The sequence below is a fragment of the Bos indicus genome, chromosome 18, assembly GCF_029378745.1.
Source record: "Bos indicus isolate NIAB-ARS_2022 breed Sahiwal x Tharparkar chromosome 18, NIAB-ARS_B.indTharparkar_mat_pri_1.0, whole genome shotgun sequence".
Lineage (NCBI taxonomy): Eukaryota > Metazoa > Chordata > Mammalia > Artiodactyla > Bovidae > Bos > Bos indicus.
Genome location: NC_091777.1, coordinates 60,125,133 through 60,140,663, shown reverse-complemented (window position 1 = coordinate 60,140,663; position 15,531 = coordinate 60,125,133). Strand labels below are relative to the sequence as shown.

The window sequence follows — 15,531 nt, the reverse complement described above, 5'->3', positions numbered from 1 at the left end:
CCCTCTTCAGATGCTGTGTCTGTTTCATGTCACTGACTAGGGATCAGACCTGCACCCCCTGCACTGGAAATGCAGAGTCTTAACCAATGGATCACCAGGGGAGTCCCAGAATTTCTCTTTCGGATCTGAATATTATCTCCACATTGCAGCATGAGAAAAAGCTCTGGACAGTGGGGAGTGACGTAAAAATAGTCAAAAATACAACGTATAAAGAAAAACGAGTATCTCAAAAGGGCTTTTTTTTCTGTTTAGGATTGGGACAACCTGGTGGATTGGATCCTCTGTGGTTGTTACTTAGGCAAATGTAAGGAGAGTGGGTAGAGAGATCGTCTTTTTGATCCCAGATCCTACAAGGGGAGCATATGTGAATCCCACGGGCTCTTAGCTGGCCATCTGTAGGTCGAGCACATGGTCCCATCTCAAGATGCTGTGATGTCTGACCTTCATGCTGTATTATTTTTACTCTTGTGCTGCTCTACCCAGTCTGGGAATGTCAACCATTCCTGATGTTACATTCTCCTTACTTTGTATCATTTTACCTCTTAAATTTCTTTGAAATATATTCCTGAGGGTCTGAAATTTTATCTGGTTTCCTTGCTGTGATAATCCACCTATGTTTAATTGGCAGCCTCTGCTGAGTCTCTGTGGGGTGGATTTACTAGGTAACAGAAAACTGTGATGGAGACACTATTCCTAATGTTATTTTCTTGCTCTGCACAAAGTCACCACTTGAAGCTATCCAGTAGAGTGGTCAGCATGTTCTAGGATTATGAGAGAGAAAGTATTGCGAAAACCTGATACATCTTTCCAGGTTATTTTCTGCCTTTGGAGACTCGGTCAAGGGCACCATGACAGTGTTGTTCATGTATATCAAGGACCATATATTTTAGTGTCTGTAAATCGTATGGGAATTTATCCCAGGACAAGTTTGTCCAAGTTCACATTCTCTATCTATGAGGCTATTGGCTGCACTGTTGTTCTGTGCATTGTAAGTATTTTTTAATTTTAGCATTGAGTTCAAATTTCTGTGTTACTCTTAGTGTTTCTGTTTTGTATTTGCAATGGGTTGGATGGTTGATTGGGGAATGGTCCCTATGGTGGAACTGGTGATCAGTCCCTCTTAAAATTCTTGATATATTCTTTGTAGTCATGTACCATCAGATGTATGATTTCCACATATTTTCTCTTTTACTGTTGATTGTCTTTTCAAACTCACTGCACATTAATGCACAGTCGTTTATAATTTGGATATAGTTCAATTTATTAATAATAGTTTTATTTTGTGGCCTGTGCTTTTGGTGTTCTATCTGGTAAATCATTTGTGGGTCCAATTTCCAGAAACATTTCCTACACATTTACTTCTAGGAGTTTTATACATTTGGAACTTAGGTTTAGGTCTTTGAACCATTTTGAATTCATTTTTTTCTATAGTGTAAGATAATGTTCCAAGTAAATTCTTTTGCTGGTGGGTATTCAGTTTTGTCAACATGTCTTGTTTCATAGACTGCTTCCCCCATTTAGTAGTTTTTACACCTTTGTGAACATCGTTAGAACATCTCCACAAGAGGTGTTTTTGTTTTTGTTTTAACCATTCTTTTTAATGGTTAAATGGACTGCTGCTGCTGCTGCTAAGTTTGCATCGGTCGTGTCCGACTCTGTACGACCCCTCAGACGGCAGCCCACCAGGCTCCTCTGTCTCTGGGATTCTCGAGGCAAAGAACACGAGTGGGTTTCCATTTCCTTCTCCAATGCATGCATGCCTGCCAAGTCGCTTCAGTTGTGTCCGACTCTATGCGACCCCATAGATGGCAGCCCACCAGGCTCCTCTGTCCCTGGGTTTCTCCACTCGAGAATACTGGAGTGGATTGCCAATTCCTTCTCCACTTTCTGCTGCTGCTGCTAAGTCACGTTAGTTGTGTCCGACTCTGTGCGACCCCATAGACGGCAGCCCACCAGGCTCCCCAGGCCCTGGGATTCTCCAGGCAAGAACACTGGAGTGGGTTGCCATTTCCTTCTCCAATGATGAAAGTGAAAAGTGAAAGCGAAGACACTCAGTCGTGTCCAATTCGCAGCGACCCCAGAGACTGCAGCACCAGGCTCCTCTATGGGATTTTCCAGGCAAGAGTACTGGAGTGGGGTGCCATTGCCTTCTCCACTTTCTAGGTATAGTTACTTTACAATGTTGTGTTTCAGGTATACAGCAGTTTACAAGCTACTTAATATAGTTCCCTGAGCTATATTGTAGGTTCTTGTTGTTTATCTATTACATATATATATATTAGTTTGTATATATTCAGACTCCAATTTATCTCTCTCTTTCCTGCCCCCACCACCATCCTGCCCTATCCCCTTTGGTAACCATAAGTTTGTTTTTTATGCTGGTGAGTTTATTTTGTGAATAAGTTCGTTTGTATCATTTGTTTCAGTTCAACATATAATATCCTATGATATTTGTCTTTCTCTGTCTGATTTCACTTAGAATAATCCCTAAGTCTGTCTATATTGCTGCAAAAGGCATTACTTCATTGTGTTTTATGCGGTGGAGGTGGCAACCCACTCCAGTGTTCTTTCCTGGAGAATTTCATGGACAGGGGAGTCTGGCAGGCTGCAGGCCATGGGGCCTTAAAGAGTTGGACATGGCTGAGCTACTTTCACTTCACAATATTCCCTTGTATATATGTACCACATATTCTTTATCCCTTTGTCTGTCAGTGAACATTTAGGTTGCTGCCATGTTTTGCCGGGTATAAATAGCGCTGCTAACAACATTGGGGTGCATGTGTCATTTTGAATTAGTTTTCATCCTTTCTGGATATATGCCCAGGATTGGAATTGCTGGTTCATGTGATAGCTCTATTTTTAGTTCTTTATGGAACCTCCATGCCATTCTCCAAAGTGGCAGTACCAATTTATGTTCCTTCCAACAGTGTAGGAGGGTTCTCTTTTCTCCATACCCTCTCAAGCCTTTATTGTTTGTAGACTGTTTGATGGTGGTCATTCTCACCAGTGTGAGGTGATACATTTTTGTGGTTTTGATTTGCATTTCTCTCATAAGTAGAGACGTCAAACATCTTTTCAGGTGACTGTTGGCCATCTGTTTGTCTCCTTTGGAGAAATACCTGTTTTGATCTTCTGCCCAGTTTTTGATTGCGTTGTTTGTTTGTTTTGATATTAAGCTGTATGAAGTGTTTGTATATTTTGGAAATAAATCCCTTATAGGTAGCATCATTTGCATCTATAGTCTTCTAGTCCAAAAGTTGTGGTTTTGTTCTTTGCTTGGTTTCCTTTGCTTTGGAAAAAGGTTTTAAATTTAATTGGGTCTCATTTGTTTGATTTTGCTTTTATTACCATGACTCTAAGATCCAAAAAAATTTTGCTGACATTTATGTCAGTGTTTTGCATTTGTTTTCCACTATGAATTTTATAGTATCTGGTCTTGCATTTAGATGTTTAATGCATTTTGAGTTTATTTTTGTATGTGGTGTTAGAGAATGTTGTAATTTCATTCTTTTTCATGTAACTATCCATTTATCCCAGCATCACTTATTAAAGAGACTTCTTCATTCTGTATTCTTTCCTCCTTTGTTATAGAATAATTGACTCCAAGTAAATTGGTTTATTTCTGGGTTTTCTATCCTGTTCTACTGATCTGTGTTTCTGTTTTGTGCCATTATCATACCACTTCCCTGCTGGCTCAGAGGATAAAGCATCTGCCTACAATGCAGGAGACCCAGGTTCAATCCCTGGGTCAGGAAGATCTCCTGGAGAAGGAAATGGCAACCCACTTCAGTATTCTTGCCTGGAAAATCCCATGGACAGAACAACCTGGTAGGCTACAGTCCATGGGGTCGCAAAGAGTCAGACACAACTGAGTGACTTCACTTTCACGTTGATGACTGTCAGTTTGTCGTATAGTCTGAACTCAGGGAACATGATTCCTCTAGCTCTGTTCTTCCTTCTCAAGATCGTTTTAGATATCAGAGTCTTTTGTATTTTGGTACAAATTAAGGTTTTCTTTGTTTTATGAAATATGTCATTGTTAATTTCATAAGGGTTGCATTGAATATGTCGATTACCTTGGATAGTATGGTCATTTTGACAGTGTTACTTCTTTTGATCTAAGAACATGGTATATGTTTCCATCTGTTTGTGTCATCTTTGGTATCAGTCATCAGCATCTTATAGTTTTATGAGTACAGTTCTTATGACTTTTTAGGTAGGTTTATTCCTTAGAGTTTTATTCTTTTCTCTGAGATGGTAAAAGGGATTGTTTCATTAATTTCACTTTCTGATATATCATTGTTAGTGTATAGAAGTGCAGCAGTTTTCTATATATTTCTTATCCAGCAAGTTTACTCTGTTCATTGATGAGGTCTAGTAGTCATCTGTGGCATCTTGGGGATTTTCTGTGTGTAGCACCATAGTGACAGTTTTACTTCTTTCTTATTTCTTTAACTTGAATTCCTTTTTATTTCTTTTTCTTTTCTAATTATTGTGGTTAGGGCTTCCAGAAATATGTCCAGTAAAAGTGGCAATAGTGAACATTCTTGTCTTATTCATGTTGTTAAGGGGAATGCTTTCAGTGTTTCCCTGTTGAGTATGATGTTAGCTGTGTGTTTGACATATACAGTCTTAATTTTGTTGAGGTAGGGTCCATCTGTGCTGACTTTCTGAAGGGTTTTTATCATAAATGGCGCTTGAATTTTGTCAGAACCTTTTCTGCATCTATTGATGACCATATGGTTTTTAGTCTTCAACTGCTAATGTGGTGTATCACACTGATTAACTTATGGCTATTGAGAAATCGTGCATCCCTGCAATAAATCCCACTTGAACATGGTATGATCCTTTTATGTATTAGTAACTGTTTGAATCTGCTCTTTTGAACTCAGGGAAGGTCTAGGAGAATGAAGCCTTTTTCTACAAAAAGGAGTTGGATGCCTCCAGAAGGCTTTTGTAACTGGGAAGGTCCTCCAGAGTCAGTTTCAGTCCCTCCTTTTCTTTGATACTCCTCGATCTTGAGATGAACATGTGTGGAAGAAGAAATGAAATAAATGTCCAAAAGAGAGGTTAATCATATTTGGCAGAGGAACCCAGGTTTAGATAGCCTTTTCCTGGATTTTCCTTCTGATTTCTGCCGATAAGATTCTTACATAATATCCGGGAATATTGTGTATGTTTTTCTTGAATATTAGCATTCCATTGTAACTTACAAAATTTACAGTTGGATACATTACATTGTAAATAGTATAACAGATATTATCCTGCTTTCTCCATATATCACAGTCACTTTTTAAAATCTCTCTTGTTTCTGTCCCATACCCATAGTATAATGCCCATAAACTTGCTGAACCAGTTCTTTTCTTTTAAGGTCAGTATATTAGTTTGCGCTCTCAGTTACCTTCACAAAGACATGCGGTCACAAGCTGATATCTGACATAAACCTATGTACCCTATGCTCCACACAGGCCCTTTCTTAGTCCTGACCATTCCTCACATAGTACCTTGATATGGATGGAAACACTGTTCTCACCTACCACATCCCTCCACCTTTTACATACTCTCACTGTAAAGATCTCTGGTCATTTATTGAACAAGTTTCTCAGGACATGACCTAAAGCACTCTGTGCATCCATGATGACTCACAACCCATTTCGAGATGGGATGGTTGAATAATAGTTAAATGGATTAATTCTGTCTTGTATCTTCCTTGATATTTTCTTTCTACGTTGCTTGTATTTTTTTTTTTAATATTTTCTAATCTTTTCATTCGGTCGGTGATCATGTTGACAAATAAGTTTTCTCAGTCTGTAGGTTCAGATTCATATCCTGCTTCTCTTACCACTTTGTGCACCATTTGGTGTGTCTCCTGCTCTGATTAGAGAAAAACGTGTTAATTTTCCTCAAGCCTTTTAAAGCAAATTAGTGCTGTCAGTTGGCTTACAGTAGTGCATGTTTTATAGTAAATACTCAAAATTTACTTTTGGAAAAAGTTAGATCGAAGGCGGGGTCAGGAAGAGGGAGGAGGAGGAAGAGGAACAAGACGGACAGTGGGTGCTCTAGGTTGTTCGGCAGTGGCTGCGGCTCCGGCTCTCTTCCAGGAGGACGATGGACAGCCAGGGCAGGAAGGTGGTGGTGTGCGATAACGGCACCAGGTTTGTGAAGTGTGGATATGTAGGCTCTAACTTTCCAGAACATATCTTCCCAGCTTTGGTTGGAAGACCTATTATCAGATCGACCACCAAAGTGGGAAACATTGAAATCAAGGATCTTATGCTTGATGATGAGGCAAGTGAATTACGCTCGATGTTAGAAGTTAATTACCCTATGGAAAATGGCATAGTACGAAATTGGGATGACATGAAACACCTATGGGACTACATATTTGGACCAGAGAAACTTAACATAGATACCAGGAATTGTAAAATTCTACTCACAGAATCTCCTATGAACCCAGCCAAAAACAGAGAGAAGATTGTAGAGGTAATGTTTGAAACTTACCAGTTTTCTGGTGTGTATGTAGCCATCCAGGCAGTCCTGACTTTGTGTGCTCAAGGTTTATTAACTGGAGTTGTGGTGGACTCTGGAGATGGTGTGACTCACATTTGCCCCGTGTATGAAGGCTTTTCTCTCCCTCACCTTACCAGGAGACTGGATATTGCTGGGAGGGATATTACCAGATATCTTATCAAGTTGCTTCTGTTGCGGGAATATGCCTTCAACCATTCTGCTGATTTTGAAACAGTTCGCATGATTAAAGAAAAATTGTGTTATGTGGGATATAATATTGAACGAGAGCAGAAACTGGCCTTAGAAACCACAGTATTGGTTGAATCTTACACACTCCCAGATGGCCGCATTATCAAAGTCGGGGGAGAGAGGTTTGAAGCACCGGAAGCTCTGTTTCAGCCTCACTTGATCAATGTCGAGGGAGTAGGTGTTGCTGAATTGCTTTTTAACACAATCCAGGTGGCTGACATTGATACCAGATCTGAGTTCTATAAGCACATTGTGCTTTCTGGAGGGTCTACTGTGTACCCTGGTCTGCCATCCTGGTTGGAACGAGAGCTTAAACAGCTTTACTTAGAATGAGTATTGAAGGGTGATGTGGGAAAACTTTCTAAATTCAAGATCCGCATTGAAGACCCGCCCCGCAGGAAGCACATGGTTTTCCTGGGAGGTGCAGTTCTAGCGGACATCATGAAGGACAAAGACAACTTCTGGATGACCCGACAGGAATACCAAGAAAAGGGTGTTCGTGTGCTGGAGAAACTCGGGATGACGGTTCAATAAACTGTGAAGCTGGTTCCCATCACGCCCTAATGTGCTTTCTTTTTTTCCATTACTGCCAGTCTTTGAACTCATTCAACTGCAGGACCTGGAAGAGGCCTGTCAGTCTGTGCCCTTTGACTGGAAAGGTCAGGTTTTATTCTGGTGTCTTGCGGAAGTTGTGTTAAGTTTGTGTTAATGTGGGTAAATCTGACTGTTTAATTCTACCACGTCCCTGCGAACACAGGGAGAGGGCAAGGGTCCTGTCTGTTGCTTTGTTTAGGCATTTAGATCATTCCTGTAGGCTTCCTATTTTCACTTTACTGCTCTAATGCTGCTAGTTTTAGTCTTTAGCACACTAGGTGGTATGCCTTTATTAGCATAAGAAAAAACTTAACAGCTTTTACATATTACTGGGGTGGGGGTGGTCAGGACTGGGTGGGCAGCTGCTGAGCCCTTTGTGGAGTTTCCTCTGTAGTGTGGTGCTTTCTACAGTTACTGCTGCAGCTTTAAGTACTTTAAAGCTTCTGGTGTTAACATTTTAGGGAAATGGTAGGCTCAGAACCAAACTGTTAGGCTGGGTTTTTGTGTGGAGGACAGGGGTAGTCTTTTGATATTCATTTTTTGATTTTTGAGCTTTTCTGCTCTAGGGTATGGGAGATGAACTTTATTTACAATACTTTGATTTGGCAGGTTTTCTTCTACTTTTGGTCTGCCTGAAACTGTTTCCATATGATGTAAAAAGCAGATGTAGTGTCCCATTATTATGTGGTTTGGGGATTTTTTATTTTATTTTATTTTTTTTCATTTTTTTAATGTTGAGTTGTTGTTGTTTTTTTTTTTTTTAATTTTATTTTATTTTTAAACTTTACATAATTGTATTAGTTTTGCCAAATATCAAAATGAGTCCGCCACAGGTATACATGTGTTCCCCATCCTGAATCCTCCTCCCTCCTCCCTCCCCATACCATCCCTCTGGGTCGTCCCAGTGCACTAGCCCCAAGCATTAACCATGTCAACTGGGATTAGACTCCCTAGAATCTATCAGTGGAAAACTAACATTGAAAAAATGCTTTTGGAAATTCAAATTTCACACAAAAATTGCTTAAGAGCTGGTATTTTTTCTAAGTGCTTCTATTTATACCAGAAGCATTAAAGTAACCCAGTGCCAAGTACCATTCTTGAAAAATTCTTTTATATAACCGACTAGTGCTTATTTAATAAAAACAAGTAGATACATATAAATAATTACTGGCAGTAGGTTATAATTATTAGGTTAAAAATAACATTGAAATATGGGACTTTCTGCCAGTTGGGTAATTTTCACTAATTTTCTTTTGTTTTTGGTATGTTTTGATTTAAAACCTGAAAGTGGAGTAAAATATGACTATTTAAAATGTTGGCCCCCCAAAAATCAAGATTTAAATATGTACTTGTACTGAAAAAACTAATCATAACTACTAAATCTTAGCCATCTTAGGCTTGAAAGAAAAGTTGGTATTTTGTAAATGTTTGCAGACTTCCCTGTCAGAAAATCGTATTTATGAATCCTGTCGGTATTGCTTGGTATCTGAAAAAAAATATAAAATAGTACCCAGACTTAAATTCCTTCTAAATTGAAAAATAAAGTTATAAGAGATTGTATCACTTCTGTTAATATTATGTACTTTTTTGTCTCTTTTACCTCAATTTGAACAAATAAAAGAAGTTTGCCTGAAAAAAAAATTTACTTTTGTTTAAAAAAGGTAATATCTATATTGTCATGTTCTTTATGATATGACTTTATCTACATTATATCTTTTTAAAATTTTATTAATTTTTTAGTTGAAGGATTATTGCTTTACAGAATTTTTTTTCTGTCAATCCTCAACTACATTATATCTTGTATGCTTTTCACTTGCAACATTTTTCAGCAATATTGTGTCTGACCTTAGTCAGTAAATACACAAAGCACTCACTTTTTATTTATTATATTTTGGTGCCATTAAACCAGGTAATTAAGAATACTGCATGGCTAGAGAGAGGCCTTCCTTGGTGACTCAGTGGTAAAGAATTCATCTGCTAATGCAAAAGGTGCAGGTTTGATCCCTGAGTCAGGAAGATCCCATGGAGAAGGAAATGGCAACCCACTCCATTATTCTTCCCTGGGAAATCCCATGGACAGAGAAGTCCTGTGGGCTACAGTCCACAGGGTCGCAAAGAGTCAAATACGGCTGAGCGACTGAACAACGACATTGGTAGGGATTGCTTTGGTTATTGACTGTTAGAAAACTGGTGAATATTTTATGTCTTAATGTATATGTCATGTACAGATGATGGTCTTTTTAGTGTGTATTCTGCAATACAGGTGACACATACTACTTGTTAACATTGTAAAATGCCTTTTCTTTTTGGGTACGTAGTTCTATAGCAGATTTAGAAAACTGCTGTGAACAAAAAATTGTTTTAGTCATATTCTTCATTTTCTCATTTGTTTTCAATTGTAAACAACCAATTATGAATAGTTAATTATTATTTGGGTAAGCTTGGCTTTCGATTATTTACTGTTACAATATATAATATAATGTTTAGAATGTATTTATGTACAGTAAGTATGCAGAATACAATGATAGTGAAATATTTTTCTTTTCAATTTGAGACAACTGTTGTTTGATATGTTCTTAGGGGTTCTGGTAAAAAAATACTCTGGTTTTGAGAGTTGGCCTAAGATTGTCCAATGTGAGTATGGTTTTAAAACTAGGCTATCTTAACGGTGAATTTATGTTATCATGCTTTCTTAAGTTAAGAATTCTATTCCTTTAGTGTTTCTAAAAACTTAAGGTCATCATTGTGGTGTTTCACAACTTGGTGTAAGTATTACTTTTGGTGTAATATATATTCAACATGAAAGATTTGTTTTTGAATTATTCTGAGCAGGATACCTCTGGTTCTTTTTATCTTGTAGATATCTCTCCTACACATGTGATCAAGCATTTACAACCCAAAGGGAACAGCGATAAACGAGAAATATTCCAAACATTGATGCTGGGAAGACCTGAAAGCTGTGAAATCAAACATTTTCATCATTGGGAAAGTCAGGAAAATACATGTGACTCTGAGTGTCAGGGGAGAGATGACAAAAGAAATTACAAAGGAACACCTGTAAGCCTTAATGGAAATGTTACGGATGGAATAGATTCACATGATGGAAAGAATGCAGGAATCAAGCCCTTTGGAAGTAGGCTTGGATTTAACTTTCAGGATAAACTGCAGATATTTCAAATTGGCGGGATAATTTCTGAATATAATGAAGCTGAGAGGTCTGGCAACAACAGTTTCTCATTTTCACCACTTCAAAGAATTCCTCCTAGTGCCCAAACCAGTGTTTCTAATATATATGGGAATGACTTTATGAATCCTTCAGTAGTAACGCAAGACCTCAAAGCACACAGGGAAAAACCTTACAAATGTGATGAGTGTGGCAAGGCCTTTCGTGTAAAGTCAATCCTTTTAAGTCATCAGATAGTTCATACTGGAGAGAAACCTTACAAATGTGATGAGTGTGGCAAGGCCTTTCGTGTAAAATTAAGCCTTTTAAGTCATCAGACAGTTCATACTGGAGAGAAACCTTACAAATGTGATGACTGTGGCAAGGCCTTTCATGCAAAGTCAAGCCTTTTAAGGCATCAGACAATTCATACTGGACAGAAACCTTACAAATGTGATGAGTATGCCAAGGTCTTTCGTGCAAAGTCAAAACTTTTATCTCATCAGACAATTCATACTGGACAGAAACCTTACAAATGTGATGACTGTTGCAAGGCTTTTCATGCAAAGTCAGCCCTTTTAACTCATCAGACCATTCATACCGGAGAGAAACCTTACAGATGTGATGAATGTGGCAAGGCCTTTCGTGTAAAGTCAATGCTTTTAAGTCATCAGACAATTCATACTGGACAAAAACCTTACAAATGTGATGAGTGTGGCAAGGCCTTTCGTTTAAAGTCAAGCCTTTTAAGGCATCAGACAATTCATATCAGAGAGAAACCTTACAAATATGAGTGTGGCAAGTCCTTTCGTGAAAAGTCAAAACTTTTAACTCATCAGACAATTCATACTGGACAGAAACCTTACAAATGTGATGACTGTGGCAAGGCCTTTCATGCAAAGTCAGCCCTTTTAACTCATCAGACAATTCATACTGGACAGAAACCTTACAAATGTGATGAGTGTGGCAAGGCCTTTTGCGCAAAGTCAGTCCTTTCAAGGCATCAGACAATTCATACTGGAGAGAAACCTTACAAATGTGATGAGTGTGGCAAGGCCTTTCGTTTAAAGTCATTCCTTTTAAGTCATCAGACAGTTCATACTGGAGAGAAACCTTACAAATGTGATGAGTGTGGCAAGGCCTTTCGTTTAAAGTCAAGCCTTTTAAGGCATCAGACAATTCATATTAGAGAGAAACTTTACAAATATGAGTGTGGCAAGTCCTTTCGTGAAAAGTCAAAACTTTTAACTCATCAGACAATTGATACTGGACAGAAACCTCACAAATGTGATGACTGTGGCAAGGTCTTTCATGCAAAGTCAGCCCTTTTAACTCATCAGACAATTCATACTGGACAGAAACCTTACAAATGTGATGAGTGTGGCAAGGCCTTTTGCGCAAAGTCAGTCCTTTCAAGGCATCAGACAATTCATACTGGAGAGAAACCTTACAAATGTGATGAGTGTGGCAAGGCCTTTCGTTTAAAGTCATTCCTTTTAAGTCATCAGACAGTTCATACTGGAGAGAAACCTTACAAATGTGATGAGTGTGGCAAGGCCTTTGCTGACAGCTCATATTTCAGGAAACATCAGAAAATTCATACAGGACAGAAATTATTTAAATGTCATATATGTGACAAAGTCTTCAGCCGAAAAGCATACCTTGCTGGTCATCAGAGCGTTCATTCTGGAGAGAAACCTTACAAATGTGATGAGTGTGGTAAGGCCTTTCTTGTAAAGTCAATCCTTTTAAGTCATCAGAGAGTTCATACTGGAGAGAAACCTTACAAATGTGGTGAGTGTGGCAAGGCCTTTACTGACGGGTCACAACTCAGGAGACATCAAAAAATTCATACAGGACAGAAGTTATTTAAATGTGATATATGTGACAAAGTGTTCAGGCGAAGTAAACAGCTTGCTGGTCATCAGAGTGTTCATTCTGGAGAGAAACCTTACAAATGTGATGAGTGTGGCAAGGCCTTTCATGTAAAGTCAATCCTTTTAATTCATCAGACAGTTCATACTGGAGAGAAGCCTTACAAATGTGATGAGTGTGGCAAGGCCTTTACTGACAGGTCACACCTCAGGAGACATCAGAAAATTCATACGGGACAGAAGATATTTAAATGTGATATATGTGACAAAGTGTTCAGGCGAAGTAAACAGCTTGCTGGTCATCAGAGTGTTCATTCTGGAGAGAAACCTTACAAATGTGATGAGTGTGGCAAGGCTTTTCGTGTAAAGTCAACCCTTTTAAGGCATCAGACAGTTCATACTGGAGAGAAACCTTACAAATGTGATGAGTGTGGCAAGGTCTTTCGTGTAAAGTCATTCCTTTTATGTCATCAGACAATTCATACTGGACAGAAACCTTAAAAATGTGATGAGTGTGGCAAGGCCTTTCGTGTGAAGTCAAGCCTTTTAAGGCATCAGACAGTTCATACTGGAGAGAAACCTTAGAAATGTGATGACTGTAGCAAGGCCTTTACTGACAAGTCACAACTCAGGAGACATCAGAAAATTCGTACAGGACAGAATTTATTTAAATGTGATATATGTGACAAAGTCTTCAGGGGAAGTGAACAGCTTGCTGTTCATCAGCGTGTTCATTCTTGAGACAAACCTCACGAATGTAATGAGTATTGCAAGCATTTTAGTCAACCTTCACAGTTCTTAACTCATAAGAGATTACATACTGGAGAGAAGCCTTACAAATGTGATGAGTGTGGCAAGGCCTTTCGTGTAAAGTCAGTCCCTCAGACAGTTCATACTGGAGAGAAACCTTACAAATGTGATGAGTGTGGCAAGGCCTTTACTGACAGCTCAAACCTCGGGAGACATCAGAAAATACATACAGGACAGAAATTATTTAAATGTGATATATGCGACAAAGTCTTAAGCTGAAGTTAACACCTTGCTGGTCATCAGAGCGTTTTTTTGGAGAGAAACCTTACAAATGCGATGAGTGTGGAAAAGTCTTCGGTCAAAAAGCACATCTTCGACTTCACTGGAGAGTTCATGCTGGAGAGAGACCTTTAAGATGTGATGAGTGTGGCAAGTTCTTCAGTCTGAATTCACAGCTTACAAGTCATTGCAGAATACATATAGAGAAACCTTTCAAATGTTTCAAGTGTGGAAAATCCTTTACTCAGGTATCAGCACTCACTAAACATCAGAAAATCCATACATGAGAGAAAAGTATGTGAATGTGGCATATGGTAGAAGTCTTCAAAATTCACACCCTACTGTTGGTCAGAAAATTCATTCTCCTGAGAAACCATACAAATATCATGAGTGTGCCAACATCTTAGGCTTCATGAGAAAATTCATACTGCATAGAAGCCATATATATATGTATTTATTAGGTCCTTAGAACATGAATTCATTCTAGAAAGATTCCTCACCAGTTTCAGAAGTGTAAAAAAAAAAAAAAAAAAAACCCTATCCTCACAGCTCAACATCTCTCCAGTAGTATCAGAGTATTTATCCTGGAGAAAACACAGCAATGTAATGTGTGTGGCAAGGATCTTACCCAAAAGTCACAAGATAGGAACATAGTGGAGCCATACTTCCCAGACTCAGTGGTTGTGGCAAATCCTTTACCTTTTTCACTATATGTTTTCTCTGATGACTTTAGTTCAGGTACTGAGCAACTGCAGTAAGTCCATATTTGAAAAGAAGCTATAGCAATCTTTTTGTGTAAAATAAACCTGAATTCTAACTCCTCAGAGATGATTCTTTGGGACAGTAGTCCACCATCTTTTTGGTCTCCTGCTTTCTGGATAAAGTCACTATTCCTTGCCCAGCAAGTAGTCTCTCAGTTGATTGGCCTGTTGTGTAGTGCCGGGAGCCACCACGGGAGATCCCACCCATAACAAAGGTCATGCGAAGAAGACCTGACAGGAAAGGCGGATCAGGACTCGAGGGATCTCCTGGACCTGCTCCAGCATCTACCCCCAAACCAGAATCTGTCTGTCTTACTATTTTATGACTCTCACCAACTCCTCTGACATTAACGGGGTCTATCCCCGACCACCTTTCTCTGAAAGAAATCAACTTAGAGCTCTAGTTAGTAAATCTCCTGGGCACAATAGGAGTGTTTCTATCCAAACCCCTTGGATGGCTTTCTAACTTGCCTGACAGGTTTATCCGGACTCTTACAACTATGTATGTGATTGTTTACAGCCTCCCAACCACGAAAGGCACGGAAAGCTTAAGACATTGTAACAATATAGAGCTTTTTGGGGAGTTAAAAATTATTAGAATAGAACTGGTGAAGGATTTCATTGTTGAGCCAATGCTTGCTGCCAAGTTTCCATATCCCTTACCCACTGTGTCCCTGGGAGTATATTAATTAATATAGTTTGTGTATAGAAAAAATAAGTAGTAGCCTTGATGTTAACTGCAGACCCTTGAGTTAATAAATTCTTTCCTTGTTATAGCCCACTGCACCTTTGCCCTATAGAAATGCAACTTTATCTAGTGCTTTCAGGGAGTGGTGCCAAACTTCAGAAAAATCACCTTTAGAGAAAATAAGTTTTCTGGTTGACTAACCTTTATCAGAAGAAAAATGTTAACAGGCCTCCTGCTCAGAAGATGATGTAAATCACCTAAAGCCTTTGTATACAAAAAGTTTGCAGAAAGAAAGCCTGGTCTCCATAAGGTTCAAGGACTGCTGATCCTGCATGACTCTGTATCTTCCATTATCCTCTATGTACAACTGAGGGTATAAAAGCTCCTTTTAAAAATAAAGTTCCGGGCCTTGCTCACTGAAGCTTGGTCTCCCTGTGTCATTCTTTTTTTCTTTTTCTCTCTCTCTTTCAGGATGACTCTTTGGAGCACAGGGACCCTCTGAGTTCACTTAACTGCCCGGGCTTCTAAGACTCAATCAGGAAGGCGCCTAGCGTCTTCAGGGGAGGGGACGCCCTGCATCCTCACCCCATCGAGAGGGCGCCTGTGGCCTCCATGAAGAGAGCAAGTCCGGTGTCACGGACTTTATTGGCTTTCTGTGTAAAC

At 39.1% G+C, this 15,531-nt stretch overlaps 3 protein-coding genes across 3 annotated transcripts in view; all 3 read left to right on the top strand.

Moving 5' to 3' along the window:
* LOC109571938 (zinc finger protein 665-like) overlaps positions 1 to 15,289 on the top strand; it is a 29,756-nt gene extending 14,467 nt beyond the window's left edge. Inside the window, exon 4 of the mRNA XM_070772281.1 lies at positions 10,214 to 15,289. Within this exon, the coding sequence (XP_070628382.1) occupies positions 10,214 to 12,891 (2,678 nt within the window). The 3' untranslated portion in view covers positions 12,892 to 15,289. The remainder of the gene's footprint in view (positions 1 to 10,213) is intronic.
* LOC139176075 (zinc finger protein 665-like) overlaps positions 1 to 15,531 on the top strand; it is a 95,271-nt gene that overhangs the window by 247 nt on the left and 79,493 nt on the right. The window lies entirely within an intron of this gene.
* Positions 6,006 to 7,686, top strand: LOC109571947 (actin-related protein 2-like). The gene is given in 1 exon segment (XM_070772334.1): positions 6,006 to 7,686. A coding segment is annotated over 1 exon segment (1,185 nt). The 5' UTR covers positions 6,006 to 6,108; the 3' UTR covers positions 7,294 to 7,686.